Raw genomic sequence first — 24,336 nt, forward strand, 5'->3', positions numbered from 1 at the left:
AGGTTTGTAGTGGGGAATCTGGGAAAGATTGAGGGAAGGAGGAGAAGGGGACGGCAGAGGATGAGATGGTTGGATGGCATCACTGACTCAATGGACACGGGTTTGGATAGACTCCGGCAGTTGGTGATGGATAGGGAGGCCTGGCGTGCTGCGGTTCATGGGGTCGCAAAGAGTCAGACACGACTGAGCGACTGAACTGAACTGAGTGGGGAGTCTGCTTACTGAATGATTAAATTAAATGGTGAGTAAATACAATATTCAACCCAAAGAGACAAAAATACAGAAGAGCACAGAGCAGTAGTCTTTTCAATGTGACAGATTTTAAAACGTACTTTCACATGCTTAATCAGAGGACTTGAAACCTAAATTAGGTTATTTTTATATCTACAACTCTCTAAGCTGTTGGAACTTATTTTTAAAGGCCAACTGCTAATTATCATCAACATGCAGTATTTCAAATCACTAAATACATCTTAACTACCTGGATTCTAAAGACATGGGCCACTTAAAGTCACAGGCACGCGTGCACACACACACACACACACATACACACACACAAACGCACACGCCCCTACCACTGTTAGATTGTCAAGCTTTGACAATTATTTTAATTATACAGTAGGCAAATTCAAGCTGATACACATCTTAATGAAAAAATAAGTAGCCAGAAAGAAACCCACTTAAAAATAGATCAAGGAACAACATAGACTTAAATCTTTTATAGTCTTTCTAATAGAAGGGAACCAGTTCCATCTATGCCTTGAGTAACAGTATTTTCCAATTAAGAGACTAACATCTTTCCCCATAAGAAACTTCTCATTTACAATGGTATGGTGTTTTAAAATAAGGGCGGAATAAAGGAGGAATTACACATACATGATTAAATTTCTTGTTTGTTAAATCAAGCTTTATTGATAAAATGGAATTCAGAATATCTTACTAGGAACAGCAGCAGGCCCAGCCAATCATGATAGCAAAAATGTGGCAGTCTCCTACTATTTGTAGGAAGCTGCTGCTTATCAATTAGTAATTAAATGTAAGGACTTGTAAAAGAGGTGCAAAGAATCAAGGCATTTTAGCCCCAAGATTGATATTCTTATGAATATATTCTATTACCTGCAATACTCATGGCAACAAGGAGAGAACCTAAAAGACAGTTAAATGAAGGGATCAACTTTATCAACAATTCCAATCCCACTGCCAAGAACATTAAAATAGTTTGCAATTAACTCCCTGGATATTCAGCTTTGTAATAATATTCTGGAATAATTCTCCATAATCAGGTGCACATGTGACTGTCTAGCTGACACGGCTGCTGCTCTTCCTGTCCCAACCCCAAGTCCAAACACAACATGACTTGAAAGGGCTATATATCTGTTGCATCACACAATAAGCCAAATATTTCTTATAACTTCGATAGTGATTTAAAGCAGTTCATAATTAAATATGAGCATTTTGTACAAGGACAATTACACTTTACAAAAAACAAAATCATACAACAAAAATTGCTGGAGTCTGATTTACAACATATGAATTATGGTTTGAAATCACGTTTACATAAGTCTCAAATTTACAACAACAAAAAAAATCAGTTCTGGGCTAGCTGTTGTACTGCTGAAGTTCTCTGGTGTAATCATTCTCACCCATGTCATATATGCCCTTCTTTAAAGTTGAGGATGGATGTTTAAAAGGTTCAATGAAGTTGAGCTGTACTCTCCTTTGGAGGTGAAGGTAAACTCCATGGCTAGATGAGCAGTTTTACCACATATCATCAGTTGATGTAGAGTCCTTTATTGAAGGAAACAAAGCAAAACAATGAACTAAATTAAAACTTAAAGATGCATTATTTTCTGGGTAATGCAGAAAGATAAGGTTTTGTAAGATTGATCTTTAGAATATAAATGTTTTCTATAGTATATATGTACATGTGTTTATGAAATATCAATATATAATCTGTTCCAAGAATTGTTACAAGGCAAAAGAATCGGACACAACTTAGAGACTAAACAACAAGAACCTTTTGGTTTGGTTTTGGAGTAAAATATTTAATGTAAGATTTTACGATGAGGTTGACCAAATGTATTTCTAAACCAATAAATTACCAGAAAGAATTTTATTTTTCTCTTCAATAAACCCAATTTATTTTTAGAATATTATCTTTATAAATTTTTATTGCATGAAAACCTCAAGTAACAAGAGATTTGAGGATGCTTCATAATTCAGTATATAAAATATTTCAGAGCCAGGCTGAAATGATTTTAAGTTACCAGTTTTTTGTAATCACAACAGTACAATCGAATTGTAATAGAAAACTTAATTGAAGAATGTTGCTGTTGTTTAGTCACTCAGTCATGTCTGACTCTTTTGCAACCCCATGGACTACAGCCCATCAGGCTCCTCTGTCCATGGGATTTCCCAGGCAAGAATGCTGGAGTGGGTTGCCATTTCCTTCTCCAATAGATCTTCCCAACCCAGGGATCAAACCTGCATCTCCTGCATTGGCAGGCAGATTCTTTACTGCTGAGCCACCAGGGAAGCCCTAATTGGAGAATACAGCATTCTAAACATCTTTATATAAACAGAATTCTCTACTTTAGTATTTAAATGAAATGTGTAGGGTTCCTGGCAAAGAATGGGTATTAATGGAGATGGGCATTCTGAGGTTCTGTTGCAGCTGCTTACAAAACTCAGAATCAATTCAAGAAACTGAGCAGAGATACTCCCAACTTCAAAAAAATATTTAGTGGGAAAAAACTTCTGAAGTTGATTGCCTGAAGAGGCTTAAAAAAATAATTAAAAGGGACTTTCCTCCTGTTTGAGTTAAATGGCCACTCACCATGATTAATGTCCTCAAGCACTAGGACTGTGATACAGGCAGAGTGTAGAGCAATCAATCAGGGGTGTGTGTAAGAGAATGGGTGCAATAAACAGCTCTGCAAAAATAGGTAGCAAGGATATGCATTTAGAGTGGAAGGGAAGGGAAAGCAGAGGAGCTAAAATGTTACTTACGGTGTCATCATTTTTGTATGGATTCAGTCTATTGTAAACGGCTTCAATTACATTCCGCCTAAATTTAGAAAAAAAAAAATACAGAAAGTTAATTCTTCAGAGCACAAGACTGCTTAATAACTCATAGCCAGGTGTTCATTAAAATGTCAAGGATAATCATTCACAAATTATTTTACTTATATTTCTTACTGCCAATAACTGAACCTTATCTTAAGATATTTGGGCCCCATTGTTAAAATACAGGTGAATTTATTCTAAAATGTACCATTCTACTAATACAATTAATAGAAGAAAAAAGTCATGGCTTGGAAAAAAAAAATCAGTCTATATGGTCTATGTCTATTTGAACTGGCATTTAGTTTTTATAAGTCAAAAATGATGATACATTTCTTAAAAAATAATATATTCTGGTTAAGAGTTGAATGTTTTGAAGTAGATATAACTTCAACGTCTGTTATAGTAAAATAATTTAGATATTTTACATATAGGTTTCTGCTTTTCATAATGCCCCTTTAAAAAAGCTCTATTAAAACTGAAATGTCAAATATGACATTTCCCTGGCAAGTCTAGTAATTACTTTTTGAATAATATTTTATTAGAAATAAGAATCGGTAGTGGTACTTCTGAATTAATAGCCTCCCCACTTACAAAACTGACTTGAAGCAATTTTATATTCAATCATTTCACAGAATATCTTATTGGAAGAAACAATTTCCAAGATATAAATGCTTCAAACAGGAAGTTTTGAACAATTACATGATATTTTTAAAAACATGGCTACACTCACAGAACAAGTAGAGAAACAAGGAAATTTGTCAATATATCTTTGTAGATCAATTACATGGATATCTGAGGTAAAAATGTCTTAAGCCTTGAATTGTAAAACTGTGTAAAGTCTCCACTGCAGTTTACAAAGATGTAAGGTTAATATTTAACACAGATTAAGTCCAGTTCTATGAACTAAAGTGCAGAGAGAAAAAAACAAGAAATGCATCTACCTATCTTCCTTCACACCAAAACCCAAGCAACCAGCATCGACATCCAAAAACATCAGGAAAATCAGATACAGAGAAATGGTCCAGGTGCAGGAAGAGACAGATGCTCATCCATGGGGTATTCAGTTACCCAGGGATTAACAAAATCAAATTATAGTAGGAATAATACTGACACCTGGAATTTCATAGTACTATGTAATTTAGTTTAAAATTTTATTTTACTGTATTATCTCATTTACACTATTATGAAATAATCAGTGTAATCTAAGCCTCCACTGAAGACAGTCTTCAGTATAATTAGTTACAATGATATTCTGATATCTATTCTAGATAAGCACCATATATCATTAACACTGAAAAGCAATGAACCACAAGTTAAACATTCTAAAGTCACTTTAGAAATTATGTAAATACGAATCTGACCTACGGACGCCAAACATTTTCATGTACTGAGACAAATGCTATGAGTATTCAAAATGTAACTTACTTGCTTGCCAGTTCACCCCCTGGTGGGAGGCTGGGTATGTTCTCACTCGCTAATGTGCGCATCACATGGACTAAGTCAGGGACGCCTTCCCCCTGCTTCTTTATGATTTCTGGGAATCAGAAGTACTTTTTTTGTAAGTGTTATTCAAACTTAATAATAATAATAAAATGAAACAAAGATAACTTAGGTTTTTAAAGATGGCATATACCACATCTGAGATTTTCTAAACTAGTACAAGGAAAGAAAAATCAAATTGAACTTTGAAAATTGATGACAAAAGGATGTATAAAATGATACAAGAGATACAATACTTTCCAGATTAACTTCAAAGACCAAATATAAACAAGATTAAAAATGTGAAAAAATTTCGTATTAAAATCAATAAAGTACATAATCGGGGATACGTGTGTACACATGAGGATATTCCTCTTAAGATGCCAACTAGTTACTTCTGAGGAGATTAACTCCTCTAATTAGACTGGAAACATGTTTCCTGAATTTTGCTCTGAAAATACAATACACAGATTAAAAAAAAATAAACAATTTCAAGATCTTAAAAAAGAAAAAAGAAACCCTATAAGTATGTGGGATTTACTGATGATACACTAACACAAATCATATTTACATGTTTATATTTACAAAATGATACTTAAGTAGCATGGGCAGAATAGGTCATACACTTGAACACTACTCGCAGCTTAACTTCTGTCTAAAGTATCTTTAAGCAATAAACAGATAAATACCATTTCCTGTTGATTATCTGAACAAAGCCTACAGAATGGAAAAAAGTCTAAATTTCATGGTAAGTTTTTTTAAAAACAAAAAATTTGATAAACCATACAACTGTATTTAAAATTGTTAATTTTAAAACATTATTAAATGGGAGAGTGATATGATCTACAGTATTGCCACGCAGATGCATATTGTCATTCATACCACAGAATACCAACCCATTGTGCACAACTTAAAGAGTGCTCAAATTATTCACTTTAAGTCCAAGAAGTCTTTACCTGGAGTTTTAGCATATTTATTCTAAACATAAGATCATGCCAAGAGTATTTGTGGTTATATGTTCGATTTTTTGTTTTCCATTATTTACACTAAGAAATTTTCTTTGTTATCATTGGATATCGTTCTAGTTCTCAATCTGTAAATACCGTTGAAAATAACAATGCATGTAAAGATCTTTCATTCTTCTATCAAGTTTCAAAATATTAATTCATCATTAAAGGCACATATTAAAAGACAGACGCTGCTACCCATACTTCTTTAAATGGCTCAAATTGTCCTTTTTAGGATTAAGGCCAAATTTTACCATCTCTTTTTTTAAACCAGTCTTAAATCTGAACAAAAAGCAAGGATCTCAGATTTGGTTTGCCAAGTTCCTTTATTGTATAATCTTTAACATCTAGTATATTTATTCTACAAGATTCTAATGCTGGAAATTTGCTGTACAAAAATAAAGGAATTTGATGTTTACCTAAACTGCACAATTTCACAATCTAAAGCTGTAATACACTTAACATACAGTCTCTGCTAAGCCAGTACAATTATTGGACAGATAACTAGATACAATATAAATGAACACTGATGATAAATTCAATTGATGTTTTCAAATCTAAAAACATTACCTTGAATCATCTATATTTGATGTATTATATACCTTCTTTGTTAAAATATAAAAGTTAGGATATTTTAACTGTGAAGAAAATTACAGGAAGACAAATTCTTTAAAAAAATAAGACTTTAAAAACAGTCATATCTCCTATTTCACATGGGACAATATATTTAAACTATCTGAGCATTTAACACTACACTAGCCTTACTTCTTTCTGCTTTAAAAAATAAAGAAAAAGGAATTTTTAAGAAATAGTCCTTTAACTGTTCTTGGACCATACATTTCAATTAGAATTGTAAAAAGACAGAATGCTTTTATTGAAGAATATATGTGTACAGAAGATCTACGTTTCACATGCTCATATATGCTGCTCCTCCTCACTTCCCTCTGCCAAGTCTGAGAAATTTTATCAGTTATCTCCAAATTAGAAACTTTAAAGCTTGTGTAGTCAGTAGCAAATAAAAATATATAAACAACACAGATATCCTCTTAAATTGGCTTAGAAGGACCACAGCCTTAAGTGGTATGGTTTAAATTATGAGCTACATCTTTTCACAACCCTAGAGAATCAAATATATTTCGTAGATCATAGGAGGAGAGCTTTTAAGCCTTTGTCCTTTTCTGTGGTGTGGACAGAGAAGCCAAAAGTATTCAATGCAAATAAAATGGCGTTTAGTAGGTCACAGCAGTTTAGTGAAGGCATGTATTTAAAGAAAGAAAAATAGAAAAAGATATTCAGTGCCTGTTTTAAAAGCTGACTGCAGTATTTATCACTTTTTAAGACACAAAACAATTTTTACAATGCAAATAGCTACATTCTTTCTATGTTTTTAAATATAGTAGTGATTTTAATTAATATAATATTTAGATGCAGTCTCATCAAATCTACCTTGGTAAAGAATATTGTATTTCTGACATAATAATCTCCAATTGAACAGTACAAATATAACAAAACTTCAGCATACCCAAAATATTGAGTATTAATGTAAATTTTGTTCAGATGGCAATTCTTGCTTGATAATAGGCAATATAAAACTTCACATTATAACATAAAATTACCTATCTAAAGCAATTATTTATAATTGCATCAAACTTAAGAGTGCACACTAAAGAGAAAAAGCAGCAATTCATTTCTAAAATTTGACTCGATTTCTTAGTAAATAAAACTAAAGTCGGTATTTCTTTAAATCAATAAGAAAACATGTACACTCAAGTTAAAGTGCCAATAAATTAAATATCAACATATCCCAATATATATTCCTCTTCAGATTTTGTATTTTTCTAAGAACAAGCAGTGTGAACCAATGTGCTGTAACTTGGTAGCATTCTAAATATTTTCTTACTGTATTATGTATAAATAACTCAAACTGATATGAATTATTTAAAACCAAGAATTTCCAAGACCCTTGGTAATAGTGAGGAGACAAACTCATTGAATAGTATGCTCAGTAAGTGAAATACTAAATACTACGTATATACTATTAATAGATATATCACTATCAAGTAGGGGAGAGAAGTAAAAAACAAAATAGCAACTCTAAGACAGTACTGGAAATCAAAACCAATCACCATTCTAACACCAGACTAATTATAACTGGTATCAAACAGTAAAAAGAGAGAAAACAAAATTAAAGTGCATATTAATTTTAATAATGCAGGCACAACAGGATTTAAGTATATAGTATATCAATGTTTACATGGTATTAAAGGTCTTTAATAGTGTATCAATGTTTACATGCTATTAAAGGTCTTTAACGTGCAAAGTAATAACATTAGGAGCCCCCCCCCAAAATGCATTTTAACACTATCATAGGCATGTCAAGTTTTTCCTGCTTAAAGAAACTGTATAATCTACATACTTATTGCATATATGCAATAAACTGTAATTCTCTGGGGATACTTAATATTTATACCAAATAGCAGCTGCATCAATAATTATTTTAACACTTTTCAAATATTTGAAGGCAGCCTTTCTAATTGTCTCAAAGTAATCTGCAGAATTATGATAAATACACTTCTGTAATTTCCAACTTAATTTCTTGATTTTATTCAGTATTTACATTTCTGCCAGGTAGAGACCTAGTATGTCTTCTATTCAGGTTTATGTTGTCTAGGTGAGGCAGTTTATGGCTTAGGCAAGACGCTTTGAAATAGTTTAAAATAAATTTTTAAAAGCTGTGGCACATGAAAGGTATTAATAACCAGGCTATGATCTTCAAGTCCTTATTTTAAAAGTCCCAAAGATGTTAAATTCATAAACACAGCTTTACACAAAAGATGGCATTCAAATTATCACCATCATAAATAATCTATTTATAATAAACCATAAATCAGACTTTCCTGGCATAAAATTATTCATGCCAGTGAATTAATCAAGAATTTGAAAGCATACAAACACTTTACCAAGTATCCTGAACAGAATGTACTGGGCCATACTTGTTATTTCTAATATAACTGTAATAGGACAGTAACAAATACCTCAACAGCTACCACAGAAACGCCCTTTCCCACTTCTGTACACTAAACACCAAATGTCGAAGTCACGGTCGTAAAGACCTAAAAGTTAACACGTTATAAAAGTTTGATTATGCTGAGGTTTTTCTTTAATAAAGCTACTTATTTTTTGTTAAATGATCCACCTTCTACTCTGCTTTCCAGGTATTTGTCCAAGTCTTCCTCCTTCTTCACTGCTTCTGGCGATACTTTGGGTGCATTTGGAAAACAGATCAATATCACACTCATGTTGTCTCGACTTCCCTGGGAAGAAAAAAGTTTGAGAAAACATTTTGTTTCCTTTTTGCTCTTCAAAGCCTTGAGAACCTTTACAGCCATGTCAATTATGCTTGTTCTAGTGAAAACATATATTGTTTATAAGGAGAGAAAAATATATATGCACATGTGGAAGGGCACCCCCCCAAATACATATATAATACCTATGGTATATAGAATAACCAACACTCCAAAAGACAGGAAAGAAACACTACAGGTTAAACTCTACTGCAACAATAATTTTTTAAAGTTCTATAAAATAAATATTTCTGAACATTGACTGGTGGCCTACTTAACATGAAGTGATACCTAACACAAATACACATACACACATACATTGAATTCAACAAGGTAGAAAATACTAGTGATATTCTTTACAACATGATTTCATCTGTAGTTACACATATACCTGACAAATTTACATTTAAAATAAATTGTGAGACTAATTGATTTGCTTCATAATAAGTAGAAATATAGAATTAGAAATAAAACTACATATATAAAGTTTATAAACCAACTTTTAATTTTCATAATTAAAAAAATAAAGGCTTAACTTTTAGGAAGTACATTCATTTAGACACCTACATATTCAAAATACTATGATTACAATACTTGAATCAATTTTGGCCTCCCCACAAATCAGACTTTTCCTATTATTAATAATAACTGGGAGTTACCTTCTATAGAGCATAATGCAGAACAGATAAAGTGGAATCTGAGTCATAATTTACTAATATCTGAATCTGATAAGTCTCTTAAGAAAACAGCTTTTAATTTAGTTAACAAAGTATTGAATTCTCAAGTGCTAAAGGATAAACCTAACAAATGAATGCTACTTTGTCCCTTTTTTATAGTAAAAGGGACAAAGAACATAAGTGGCATTGTATTGTTCCTCCTAAATTCAGAAATTAACAGTGTGCACTATCAAGTTGTCGTTCTATTGATTTTTTTAAAACATATTTGTTAGATGTTACATAAACTTGATTTGTGTTGGATGTTACATAAACCTGATTTTTAATTAAGATTTTAAGTATAGCTTGCAGTTGTGCATATAAAACTACGAACAGTATTATGTTGACTTACTATTTCTGAGTTTTAAAAGAAAATCAAATATATAGCCTCCAAAGTTTTATAAAATCAGCATTTTTTAAACAAACAAAAGAAAACCCACAAAGAATTAGTACGCATTATTGACAAAATACAACAGTGTGGCAGAAAGAACACTGCAGCCAAGTCAAGGGCTTGCATTCTAGTGCTAGTGCTGCAGATAAAGGAGTAAGTTGTGTAACATTTTAACCTTCTTAAAAAGGGAGCAGCATGTTTATATGTATACATTAGCTCATTAATTTCATTCCCCAGTCTTATGAGTTAGATACTATTTTTCTCCATTCAAATAGCTGAGAGGGGCTGAACAATTTGTTCAAGACTGTACAGTACAAAAGTAACAGAGGTAAGATTTGATTCCACGTCTGACTCAAGGGGCTTCCCTGGTGGCTCAGAGGGTAAAGCGTCTGCCTGCAATGCAGGAGACCTGGGTTCGATTCCTGGGTTGGGAAGATCCCCTGGAGAAGGAAATGGCAACCCACTGCAGTATTCTTGCCTGGAGAATCCCATGGACAGAGAAGCCTGGTGGGCTACAGTCCACGGGGTCACACACGAGTCGGACACGACTGAGCAACTTCACTTTCACTTTCTGACTCTTAAGTCTGCAGAACCTTCTGTTGCTCATCTACACAATCCCATTTGATTATCCAGACAACCCCATAAGACAGGGTAATAATATCTCTCTCTTGAACAATTAAAGAAACTGATTTTCCAGATAGTTTAAAGAGCTTACCTGAAGTCATACACAGTCTCATACCAAGTTCTTCTGACTCCATGTCCAAGGCTATTTCTATTACATAACACCAAATCATCACTAAATCCTCTCTGTTGGTGCTACGGATTCATTAGAGCAGTCTCAAAGTATTTCCATAAATATACTGAGATATCACATGGTAAAATATTAAAATTCTAAAATGCCTTTCATTTATAGACAATGAGGCTTAACTCTCCCCATTCCTCTTTTGAAAACATTCACTTTGATACAGTCTTTTTACCTTTGATAATATTCCATATCAAAAAACTCAAGTAATTATGGTTACTAAAAAAGATTAAACATCCAGATAACTCTTGCATTTATGGTAACTGGATAATTTATTTCTAAGAAGTATTCCTATATTATTTTTGTAATTGATGAAAAGTATCCTGCAACTGTACCAAAAACTTATTTCTGAGCTATAGGCTCTAAGATGATTTTATACTATAGTAGTAATTAAGATGCCATAAAATCATTTTGTCTTAAAAAAAAAAAAAGTCTAGCTACCTTATACAAACAGGTGTCGACTACTTCATTGCAAACTTTCTCAAGGTCATCAGTGACTTCAAGTCTGGATCTTACAAAATCACAGAGCTCTTCATTTCCCATGACATCCCAAATACCATCACATGCAAGAATAATGAATTGATCATCTTCTTCAGATCTTTCAATATCATGGACTTCAGGCTCTGGTGAAACAAGCTGCTCTGTAGGACCTTTTCCATGGACACATTTGTAATCAAAGTCCCCAAGGGCCCTCGACACAGCCAGAGAGCCATTCACACGCTGAATCATTACAGAACCACCTGCATTCTGAATTCGTTCTTTTTCCAGCGGATTACTTGGTTTGTGATCTTGTGTGAAGAAGTAAACTTTCCTGTTCCTACAAAGTAAACCTCTTGAGTCTCCACAGTTAATGAAATACGTGTGTTGAGGAGAAATTAAGACACCCACAGCTGTTGACCCACTCCTATCAGCACCATGTTTCTTCTCTGACATAACTCTCATATGTTCATCAATCTCCAGGAAGCCTGTTCTGATTCCATTCTTTACATTTTCCACAGAAGGTGCTCCTGCAGACCCTTTAAAATCCTGGTTATTGGTGATGTGATCTAACAAATGCTCACAGCAGTATTTGGCAACCTGAGAACCAGCATGCCCATCATACACAGCAAAGAATGACCATGTTTCAAGTCCACTTGGCAGACCGATCACAGCAGTATGTGCATCCTCCATTTCAACTCGCCAGCCTTGCATGCTGCTTAGCCCATATCGCAACCCATTACCCTGCCCCTGGGCATTATGTTTTTCCATCTTTGGTTTGTCTAAAAATGCTCCCATTATGTCTTGATTCTCTAGGTCTGCAAAGGAAGAGAAACAAAAAAGTTAATAACTGTCTTATAAACAAACTATCAATACATATCCAACAACCTTTAAGAATGAAGGAAATACAAAGAAAGTTTAAATATTGTTGAGTATTCAGGATTTTCCAAAGTTTGGTTCCAAATATCTAGTTTTATTCCTATTACACAAACCTCTGAAAAAGTAAAAAAAAAAAAAAAAAATCTACTTACAAGGATCCAAATTTGCATGCTCCTTCCCTTAAACCTTTCCTCCTGTCAGTGCCCTTAACTGGGATTTCCTGCCTTTCCTCCTTCCTTATATAAGTAAGTATACCCGTTCTTTATATTCTAGCTCAAATTCTATGTTTTCCATAGGTTTTTCAGTCTTTGATAAGCCAATAAGTTATTAAATTACTGTAAGTGGTTCATCCTCAATTTTCAAGCTGCAAAGCCATTATACACACTTTATCTATTGTAACCTAACCTAGTGGTAATACGTATCATTATTATAGCACTTTATAATCACTCGGTATAAATAGTAAAGGAGATCAAAAGGTCTAGGACAGCACTGTGGACAAGTCTGAAAGTTTGGCTAACCTTTCCCAATAATCAAAAGCGAAAACCTCTGGCTTGGAATGGGCTTACAAGGCAGGAAGACAGTGTTCAGGATTCAGGTTGGTCTTTACTTGAGTAATAGCCTCGGAATGTAGAGACTTGGGGTCCAAGTTATCAAATGAGTCACAACTGAATGCAATCTGAAAGGAGGATAGGATGAGGTTTAATGAAGGTGAAGAGAGATGGGTAGGAGTGGGGAAAGCACCTAGGTAAATTAGGATGAACTTAGGAAACTGGGAATCTGTGATACTACGATGCTAAGGTCTGAAAAGAAGCTGGAAGAGAAAGAGGAAGAAGAAAAACAACTCAGGAACATTTCCTGGCAACGTCTCCCTCCTCCTTCATCCTACTAAAGCCAAACTAATACACAGCAGAGAAGTCTGGCTGATTGGTATGATACAATGATCTCCTGCCTACTTGTCCACTTTCATTACGGTTCCACTAATGGCAGTTAAATAACGAAAACTAGCCATTAGTCCTTTCTTAAGGTGGTTTTCATCAAATTGATACACAATATGGCAAGGGTGAGTGTTTTGATGGGACAAAAGACACAATAGTAATGACATCTTAATAGCAGACAATGTGTAAGATGAACTCTAAATCATTCTAAGTTTTGCAAGCGTTACTTCAATTTATTCTCAACAAAACTCTGATGTAAGTTATAATATTATGTTCAGTTTATATTAGGTTGATGAAAAAGTAATTGTGGTTTCGAACCTTGAATTTTAAATCATTGTAACCAGGCTCAAACACATCTTCATTAATCAAAATAGAAACCATTACAATCAAACATTTTTGCCAACAAGAAATGTTTGTGTATTCTTGTAGTGCAAAAATCCATGCTTGGGGGGTTCCCTGGTGGCTCAGTGGTAAAGAATCTGCCTGCCAATGCAGGAGACATGAGTTCGATCCCTGATCCGGTAAGATCACACACACCTCAGAGCAACTAAGCCCATGTACCACAACTACTGAGCTTGTGCTCTAGAGCCCAGGAACTGCAGCCACTGAGCCCAAGTGACCCAACTACTGAAGTCTGCGCATCCTAGAACCTGTGCTCCAAAACGAGAAGCCACCACAATGAGAAGCCCCCGCATTGCAACTAGAAAGTAACCCCTGCTCTCCGCAACTAGAGAAAAGCCCACACATCAATGAAGACCCAGCATAGTCAAAAAAATAATAATAATAATAATAATGAAAAATCCATGCTTGGGGATTCAATCAACTCTTGGAAAGCATTTTCTGCCTCCTGCTGACTGTGGAAACTATTTTCCCTGCAAAAAGTTGTCAAGATGCTTGAAGAAGTGGTGGTTGGTGAGAAGTCAACTGAATGTGGCAGATGAGGCCCAATTTATTCAACTTCTGAAGTAAGTTTTTCAGAAACTTTGGGCCCTTTCTGTTGACCCCTGCCAGCCAGCTGCAGGCACTGCAGTTTTTGGTGCATCTCATAAATCTGCTGAGCATACTTTTCAGATGTACTGGTTTTACTGGGATTCAGAAAGCTGTAGTGGATCAGATGGGCAGCAGACCACCAAACAGTGACCATGACCTTTTTTGGGTGCAAGTTTGGCTTTGGGAAGTGCTTTGGAGCATCTTCTTGGTCCAACCACTGAGCTGGTCGTCAATGGTTGTCATAGAAAATCCACTTTTCGTTGTATGTCACAATCCAGTGGAGAAATGGTTCATTGTTGTTGCATAGAATAAGAGAAGACAACACTTCAAAATGATGATTTTTTTTTTGGTTTTCAGTCAGCTCATGAGGTACCCACTTACTGAGCTCTTTCACTGTTCCAATTTGCTTCAAATGCTGAATGACTATAGAATGGTCAATGCTGGGTTCTTGAGCAACTTATCATGTGTTTTAAGAGGATCAGCTTTGACAATGGCTCTCAAATGGTCACTGTCAACTTCCCGTGGCTGGCATCCTTGTCTTTAAGGTTCTCGTCTCCTTTGCAAAACTTCTTGAACCACCATTGTACATTTTGCCAGCAGCTCCTGAACCAAACGAGTTGTTATGGGCTGTCGCCACTGGTTTATGACCCATTTGAACTCAAATAAAAAAATTGCTAAAATTTGCTTTTTGTCTAACATCATTTCTATAGTCCAAAATAAACAGTAATAAGTCATTAGCAAAAAAACAAAGTAAGAAATGTGCATTATAATTACATTTATTTAAGAATGTATTCCAATATCCAATGGCAAAGTTCAACAATGCAAAATTGCAAGTTACTTTTGCACCAACCTAATAGATGAATTTTATTGAGACTAAAAAACTTGGCCAATGTCACTCATCAGAAAAATTTAGGGGAATTAGGACTCAAATTCAAGTCTGCCTCACTCTAAAGCACCGTTTACTACTAAGGCAATGGTCTCAGACATGGTTGTACAAAAGAACTTATCTGTGGACCTTTAGAAAAAAATCAAAATTAAAAAAAAAATAGAATTTCCAAAGTAGGATTGCAACCTAGGCAACTGTGTACCAGTGGTAAAGATTAGAGAGATGGAAAGCCTAGATTAGGAAGATAGAAGATGATAGAGCTGTGGTGAGGTTAAGTCATCTGCTGAAGGTCAACAGCAAGTTGCCTCATCTCTGTACCTCAATTCCTTTAGCGAGGCTAAAGGGGAGGTGGGAGGGGTTACAGCCAGCCCTCCATATCTTCGGGTTTCACATCCGTGAATATGGAGGGCTCACTATATTCACTGTACTACCCTTATGGAAGGGACTTGAGCATCCACACATTTGGTATCCACAGGGGCTCCTGGAATCACTCCCTGTGAATAATGTTGGACAACGGTATACTTAAGACACTCGATATCACTAATCTAGCATTCTTTCTTCATCTGTACAGTGGGCATATTAACACTTACCTCTGAATGTTGCTGCAAAAGTTTAAATGAGGTAATGGGTGCAAAGTAGTTACATTGAGTATAGCAAAAATGAGGAACTCTGCAAATGGAAACTATTTAATTATTACTACATTCTCACACACACAGCCAATCTAGATTCTGTTATTACCTAATAGGGACCTTACACTTTTATAGAAAAGGCCAGTAGTTATTTTCTAAATATACACATGAAACTACCAAACAAATGATTCATTGAAACTTTTGAAAAAATATATATTAGGAATGTAAAAATATAACAAACCAAGTCAATCGTATGATAAAATTTTAGGTCCAGCTCTGCTGCAAATGCAAAAATACAAATTAATAATTTTGTGTCTGGAGTCTCACATACTGAAAAAAAGCCATTTAGAAATCTTACCTCCTTGAATTCTGAATAATTTGCAGAAGCCTGGTGAAGCAGTTATATAAAAATAATACTTATCAGAAATTATATATAAGTAAGTATCTTCATAACTGTCATAGTACTTTGTATTGAAATGTTCAGATCGGCTAATAACGCTAGTGTTGTGATGCAACCTAGCATGTGCTCAGAGTTGACTAAATAAAAGTAGGCCAAAATGCAGGCTTTAAAAAAACAACATAAAAGGCAGACAGGCATGGAAGACAGTCACCAAGGAAAGCAGAAACTTCTTTTAGTGTCATTTTTTCCTGTGCCTACTCTATTTAATTTGTTTTCTAAATTTCTAAACTACCAAGGGTAAATGACCAAAAAAAAGAGGAAAGAAGAGGTAAAGAAGAAGAGAAAATAAAGGGAGAAAAGAAATCTCAACTTTTAACTTTTATTTTTGGCACTAACAGCAAACAATAGGGCACTAATCGCAGTTTCTGGCAATGCCAATCTCAAATACTCAAGCTAAATAAAATATATTAATAAGCAAAGAACAATAAGAAGATATATTTTTAAAGATTCAGAAGTTAAAGGTGGGAATGGGCAGGAGGGGAGGGTGGTGAACTCAGTATCCATTAGCTCCAAACTAGAAAACACCCATCAATTTATGAGATGACACTGAATGAGTAAAACAATTGCAGGCTGTCAACCAAAGCAAAAAGAAACAAACCACTCTGAAAGTAGGTTCATGGAAATGAAAAACAATTAGTGAACTAAAATTTTCAATAGAGACAATGAATAGCTAGATACCACAGTTAAAACAATAAACAGAAAACCAATAAATGAGATCACTTCAAGGAATTCTTTTAGAACTCAGAAGTTCTTTCCTCATCTTGATTCCAAACATACAAACCCACCCCCGTATGTACCCATCCTACCCTCAGACCTTTCTTACATTAGAGTACTCCATCCTCTCACTTAAGTTAAATCCTTCCATTATAGTTTTGGAGACTAGGCTTCAAAGGAATCTTATATGACTTATATGTCTTCCCAGGAACCCAACACTACTATTCTCTTTGACTCCTTTTATTCCTCTCCCTTCCTACTGCAGTACAACTTTTAAAGATATTCAAACGTTACCCATTAAAAGTAAGTATTTAGATGACTCACTCCCTTTAGCTACCTCCTGCTTCTTTCTCTACAGTTGAGACTCATTTTAAAAGTGTTGACGCTCCAAACTGTTGTCTGGCCATTCCATCAAAAGAAGTTCCTCCAAACTTAATCCAATGGACATCTGGCTGGCTGCTCACAGCAGTGATCAACACAATACTCTCTTTAAACACTGTTCCCACTGGCTTTTCAAGATGCTACACACTCCAAGCTTTCCTCCTACTCCTAGCTCTTCCATCCATGTCTCCTGTACCTCTCAAGCCATTAAATATAAGCATTCAAGGCTTAGATCTAGGTTCTCTTCTCACTCTATGCTGGCTCCTGAGGTACCTTTATGCATCTTTTTTCTTTCACAGCTTTTGCCAATGCATGTTACCATCATTCATCAAAATGAATAGAAACCAAGGACATACCTTTGATATCTCTTTCTACTTCATCTCCCATCAGTCCATCATCAAGGTCCATGGATTGTACTACTTATATTATTTAAAATATATTTTAGATATATTATTTACATAGATTTTCAAATCTGCCCAGTTTCTTCTCTAACACTAGTCTTCAAGCTATCATTCTCTCTCAATGCGTTATTCTTCGAGGTAGTGTGTGCTCCGTTGTGTCTGACTCTTTGTGACCCCCATGGATTGTAACCCACCAGGCTCCACTGTCCATGGAATTTTCCAGGCAAGAATACTGTAGTGGGTTGCCATTTCCTTCTCCGAGGGATCTTCCCAATCCAGGGATTGAACCTGGGTCTCCTCCCCTGCAGGCAGGTTCTTTACCATCTGAGCCACCACAAAAGTCCAACATAGTGTTTTAGGTCAATTGTATTTTAAACAAAACAACGCAAAATAAGACAAAATACCCCAAAACAAAAAAACAAGCTCATAAAAAAATATCATATTTGTGGTCACTAGGAGTGGTAAGAAAGGGAATTGGATGAAGGCAGTTGAACGATACAATCTGTTTAACAGTTACAAGATAAATAAGTACTAGGGATGTAAGGTACAATGTGATTAATATAATGAATGCTGCTGTGTTTTATGCATATATATATATGTTGTTAAGATAGTAAATCCTAAAAGTCCTTATCACAAAAAATTTTTTCTTTTTTTAAATCTAGCAAGGAGATCCAACCAGTCCATCCTAAAGGAAATTAGTCCTGAATCTTCATTGGAAGGACTGATGCTGAAGCTGCAACTCCAATACTTTGGCCACCTGATGCAAAGAACTGACTCATTTGAAAAGACCCTGATGCTGGGAAAGATTGAAGGCAGGAGAAGAAGGGTGAGATGGTTGGATGGCATCACTGACTCAATGGACATGAGTTTGAGTAAACTCTGGGAGTTGGTGATGGACAGGGAGGCCTGGCGTGCTACAGTTCATGGGGTCGCAGAGAGTCAGCTATGACTGAGAAACTGAACTGAACTGAGATGACAGATGTTGAACTAAACATTACCACTGTGATTATCATTTCATGATGTATGTAGGTCAAATTATGGTGCACACCTTAAACTTACATAGTACTGTATGTCAATTATATATGAATAAGAGTGGAAGAAAAAGATAATACAAGTTTCACCATATCATTCTGTATTAAAAGTTATTCAATGACTATCCTCTCTTTAGGGGCGATAATGAACTGCTTACTATGGCTCGCATGAAATCCCTGAGTGGTCAGGAGCTCATCAACCTTTTCCAGACTTACCTTGCTTCATAATCCTCCCCACTCCATAACCACTCCACCCCAACAACATTCTCTACTCCAACCATATGGCTTTCTTAAAGTATCTGGCACTTTTCACCGGTCCCTTCCTCCAAAATAACAAATAAATGCCACCCCCTCTACTTAAAAAGCCAATCCTTCCCTCTTACTCATTCTTAGATCTTAACTCAAGTATTAGGTCTTCAGGAGAGACTCCTTCAAATACCCTGGATCAGCTCCTTCAGCATGGAGCACACAGCAGACCTTCAACAAACACAATAAAAGAACTCCAAAGAAAAAAGCAGATGCAAATAATAAGTTTGCTAATAGAAAGAGTACACCCAGGGAATAAATATAAACATAAAAAGTAAGGCTTTCTGATGGAAAAAATAGGCTACCTACTGTTTTGCTGTATTAAAGTCAAATAATATGGTATCATTTGTTTCTTTTTGTTTTTAGTCCCCAGGGTGAGGTGTGTAGGAGGGTGTTAGTAAAATTTTGTTTTTCAATATATAATCCAATAAATGCTTGAGTTTTAATGTTTCAAGTGTGGTTGAATATAATATATAGTTTTGGTTTAAGCATATAGTATTTTTGATAAGTTTTCTGTCATTATCTGGCATAAAAATATTTACAGCACATAAATATGTGTAAATTATCATTTTAGACAACACCTTCACGAATTAAAAAAAGATGCTCATCTTATTTTATTCCTTATGCTTGCCTTTGTCTGATATTAAAATTTCAACCTTTGACTTTTTTATTTACTTAGTATATTTTGCTTACCACAAAGTTCTATATACTGGGACATATTATCCAATGAGTTTCTTGTTTTGATTAATCTCCTGAGAGCATTAACCTGCCTTTAAACAGATTTTATAGGAATAGTACATGTATAATACCCCTTTTCAGTGCTGGTATATTTGATAATATCTTTCAATTATCTTCATAATAAATGCCAACTTTGCAGGATCTAGATTTCTTTATCCTCAGCATTTACAGGTATTACTTCATTATTGCCTATCATCTGACATTGAAAAGAAGTTTGAGGCCAGCCGCATTTATTTTTTATTTTTGGCATGTTTTGTCTAAATTTTCATTTTCGTTTTAAAAAATATTTTAACTTTACTGGAGTATAGTTGATTTACGGCTTCCCTGGTGGCTCAGACAGTAAAGAATCCACCTGCAATGTGAAAGGCCTGCATTTGATTCCTGGGTCAGGAAGATCACTGGAGAAGGGAATAGCCACCCACTCCAATACTCTTGCCTGGAGAATTCCATGGAGAGAGTAGCCTGGTGGGCTATAGTTCACGGGGTCATAAACAGTCAGACATGACTGAGTGACTAACACAAACACACACACACAGAATTGATTTTACAATGTTGTGTTAGCTTCAGGTGTACAGCAAAGTGATTCAGTTAAACATAATATATATACATATATTCATTCTTTTTCAGATTCTTTTGTCTTATGGGTTATCATAGAATATTGAGTAGCGATCCCTAGGTTATATAATAGGCCCTTGTTGGTTATCTATCTTACATATAGCAGCGTGTGTGCACTGAATCTACTTAAGTGCCTAGAGCCTATGCCCTGCAGGGAAAAGCCACTGCAATGAGAAGCCCACGCTTCTGCTCTCTGCAACTAGAGAAAAGGCGGCATGCAGCAACGAAAGCCCAGCACAACCAAATGTAAGTACTTCAATAAAAATAGACACAAATTTTTTTAAAGGGAAAAGGAACAAAGAACATGGACAATGAAATTCATGAAATAATGCAAGTGGCCAATAAATATATGGAGCAATGATAAATCTAACTAGCCATTAAAAATAAATTTGCTTTTCACACATTACTTTAATAAAGATCAAAAATTCATAACTATTGGCAAAGGAGTAAAAATATATACTTCTCATAGGTAGGAGAGCAAAGTGGTACTTTTTTGAAAGATATGCACCATATACATTAATTTTAAATGATGACTTCCATTAAAATCATGTTGTATATTCATCCTTTGAAGTGCTCCTCTGTTCCAGTTGTTTTTAAATACATTACTATAAAACAGAAAATTAAGAGGACCAAGCCACCTGCTAAGATAAATTTTTGCAATACAAAGCACCTGAGGAAGCTGAAACTGTGAGTCTCCCAGGCTCAAGTAACAGAGATGCACAGAAGGCTACATCCCATAAGGACAATAACAGAAACTATAAATGCCCCGGTGCAAGGCTAGGGCAGAAACCAGGCTCACAGAAACAAAGGCCCCAGGTGGAGGGGCTCCTTGCCTGTAAAAGGAGCAGGGGAAAGCTACTTACTAACCATTGCATGGAAATTTAGTTTACATGTAGTTACATGTTCCTTCAACAGAAGAATAGACCTTCTTTTGCTTTGTGTTTCTTGGAGACATAAGCCTGATTCTGATGTTATCAAGAATCAAGGGAACCAACCCTCTAATATAAGACATGGTTTCAGGTTGGAACATGCAAAACACACTAGGTAAGGGTGAAAAGAAAGAAAACAAACAAACAAATCCCACTTAATATGAAACCAAAACACACCAGGACAACTAAACTAAGACGGACAGCCCACAAACACCAACAATTGTAGGAATTCAACCTAGAAGAAAAAGTAGCAATCAGAAAATAAAATGTGCACATTTAGTATCTTTCCAAAGCTAAAATACAAACAAAAACAATAGACATGAAGGGGGAAAAAAGATAAAAAAACAGCCAGAAACCAAACCAGAATAGGTGGCAGTGAGTGAGAGCAAGCAAGAACCTGAACATGAGAAAGTATTCACTGAGAAATAAAAACAACCAAGGTCACATAAATCAGCTGAGCAAAGTCAAAGCGTAATTAGTAAATTGGAAAATGTACCTAGGAATTACCTAGAAAATAACACAGAAATTAAGGAGAATTAGGAAAAAGCAGTATGTAAAGATATAAAAGCTAATAAATTTTCTAGAACTGAAGAAAGATGAGTCTTCAGATCAATAATTTATTTAAAAGAATACCTACAGATAACACAACATGCACACACCTAGGAATATCATGGGAATGTGTGCAGAACACCAAGTATGGTAAAACAAACAACAAACACTAACATCTACATCATACTTGAGATATGCAGGGCCCCAAATGCTTTCTATGAACGTGATCATCATGACAGTCCCTGTGATAGGTACTACTTCATTACCTCTGTTGAGAACTTGCCCAAGGTCACCGAGTAAATAATGGTGACAGGATATGGAAAAGGAATATGTTTTTAAATTACCAGAGGAAAACATTACATACAAAGGCGTAACAATTAGGTAGAGACCAGACTTTCAGAGTTCCAAGTTTGCCAAATTTCGTAATACAATGAAATAATATCTTGAGGGTGCTGATAGGAAGGGGGGAAACTATTAATCAAGAATTTTTATTTGAAAAAAAAAATGTGTAAAATATACTCTCAGACAAAACCTAAGGACATTTACAAGCCATACTCTGTTGCTAAAAAAATTACCAGAGGATACACTTCAGCAAGAAGAAAGGTAAATCCTTTAAATACAAGGAACAGTAAGTACAAAATCTAGTAAAATACACCCCATAGATTGTAGCTTGCCAGGCTTCTCTGTTCCTGGAATTCTCCAGGCCAGAATTCTGGAGTGGGTAGCTGTTCCCTTCTCCAGGGGATCTTCCTAACTCAGGGATCGAACCCAGGTCTCCCGCACTGCAGGTGAATTCTTTACAGTCTGAGCCACCAAGGAAGCCCTATAAATAAGGAAATGAAATTTATGCTACAAAAGGGGAAATAGAATTGTAGGGAATTATACACATGATGGAGTGAATGTTTGGTGTTTAATCAAATATAAGCTCATAAAAAAGTCAAACATACAATGAAACAAGTTGTCATGAGTAGGAATTAACATAGCATATATAACTCCCTTAGTGTTGTAGGAAAAATGGGGTGTGAGAGGATGGTCATATTCCAGGTCTCGAGTGAGTCTGTGGGACAGGCCACCAAGTGAAGGGTTCTTGGCTTCTCACTGTAAAGAATTCAAGAATGAGCCTGAAATTAGGGTTTATTTAGAAAGACACACACTCCACACACAGAGTACAGGCTGTCCCTGAGGGTGAGAGAGGCAGCCCCAAGGCATGGGGTCCTCTAGGAAAGTGAGAGCCGCTCTGGGAGATACACATTCCACAGACAGAAGGTGGTCGGTTTGAAAAGGTGAGAACTTCCTGCCTCGGGGTATGGGGGTGGCCAGTTTTTATGGGCTGAGTAATTTCATAGGCTAAGAAGTGGAAGGAATATTCTAACTATCTTTGAGAAGTGGCAGATATTTCTAGGAACTGGGGTACCATCCACTGTTTGGCCTTTAAGGGCACCCTCAGAACTATCACCGTGCCTGTAGGTGTGCCATTTAGCACATGCTAATGTATTTCAATGAGTGTGTAAGGAGGCACTAGGTCTCTCGGAGCTGAGTCTTCTGCCTACCCTCTTGGGCCTTCTAGGTTCCAACCAGTGTTTGTGGTATCCTGCTCTTCAGGGTTCTGTCATTCTTTTAATGGTTGTGCCCTGCCCGTTTCCTTCCTGTCTCATAAGGACTTCACATATTAATAATAGAATTAGTGAATTTAAGATACAAAATAACTATATATGAAGTGTTTAATAAGATTAAAAAAAAACAGAAAATGAAAAATAAGAAATTTAAAAATTACCAAATTGGTAAAGAATTAAATGCCACTTTTAGAAGTTATAAAGATTGTTTTTTAATTGGTTGGGTATGTAAATTTGGTGCAACCACTATGGAAAACAGTATGATGGTTCCTCAAAAAACGAAAAATAAGAGTTGCCATATGATCCAGCAATCTCAGTCTTGGGCATATACTCAGACAAAACTATAATCTGAAAAGATACATGCACCCCTATGTTCACGACAGTGGAAGTGTTAGCCGCTCAGTCGTGTCCAGCTCTTTGCAACCCCATGGACTATAGCCTGCCAAGCTCCTCTGTCCATGGAACTCTCCAGGCAAGAATATTGGAGTGGGTTGCCATTTCCTTCTCTGGGGAGGGTTGGGGGTGGGGGGGTCTTCCCGATACAGGCAACGAACCTGGGTCTCCTGCATTGCAGGCAGATTCTTTACCAACTGAGCTACAAGGGAAGCTTCTCAATGGTATATTACTCAGCCATTAAAAAGAGTGAAATAATGCCATTTGCAGCAACATGGATTGACCCAGAGATTATCACACTAAGTGAAATAACTCAGAAAGACAAATACCATATGATCTCACTTATACATGGAATCTAAAAAATGACACAAGCACATCTACAAAACAGAAGTTGACTCACAGACACAGAACAGAGTTGTGGCGCCAAGGGGGAGACAGGGTAGGGGAGGGAAGGACTGGGAGATTATAAATCAACTTCAATAGAATTAAAAATAAATCAAAGTAAAAGAACTGTTGACATTAAAAACTCAAAGGATGATTTAAAAAACCGATTATAAAGAAATGCAGTAAATTAGCTCATTAAGTTGAGGAAATGTGAAAATTACATT

The 24,336-nt window shown here is 35.5% G+C and overlaps 1 protein-coding gene across 4 annotated transcripts in view; it reads right to left on the reverse strand.

The window, feature by feature from the left end:
- Positions 1–885: 885 nt before the first annotated feature.
- The window catches only part of PPM1A (protein phosphatase, Mg2+/Mn2+ dependent, 1A), a 44,256-nt gene continuing 20,805 nt past the window's right edge, over positions 886–24,336 (reverse strand). For 2 of the 4 annotated variants that reach the window (XM_010847665.1, XM_010847664.1), the window contains exons 2-6: positions 11,244–12,097; positions 8,749–8,866; positions 4,492–4,600; positions 3,010–3,067; positions 886–1,788 (exon numbers count right to left, since the gene is read on the reverse strand). In XM_010847665.1, coding sequence (XP_010845967.1) covers positions 1,759–1,788; positions 3,010–3,067; positions 4,492–4,600; positions 8,749–8,866; positions 11,244–12,077 — 1,149 coding nt within the window. In that variant the 5' untranslated portion in view covers positions 12,078–12,097 and the 3' untranslated portion in view covers positions 886–1,758. Of the gene's footprint in view, positions 1,789–3,009; positions 3,068–4,491; positions 4,601–8,748; positions 8,867–11,243; positions 12,098–12,676; positions 13,532–24,336 lie in introns of those variants that run through there. The other 2 variants (XM_010847663.1, XM_010847662.1) reach the window with 2 other exon arrangements.

Source organism: Bison bison, unplaced genomic scaffold (genome assembly GCF_000754665.1).
Source record: "Bison bison bison isolate TAMUID 2011002044 unplaced genomic scaffold, Bison_UMD1.0 scf7180017864254, whole genome shotgun sequence".
Classification (NCBI taxonomy): Eukaryota; Metazoa; Chordata; class Mammalia; order Artiodactyla; family Bovidae; genus Bison; species Bison bison.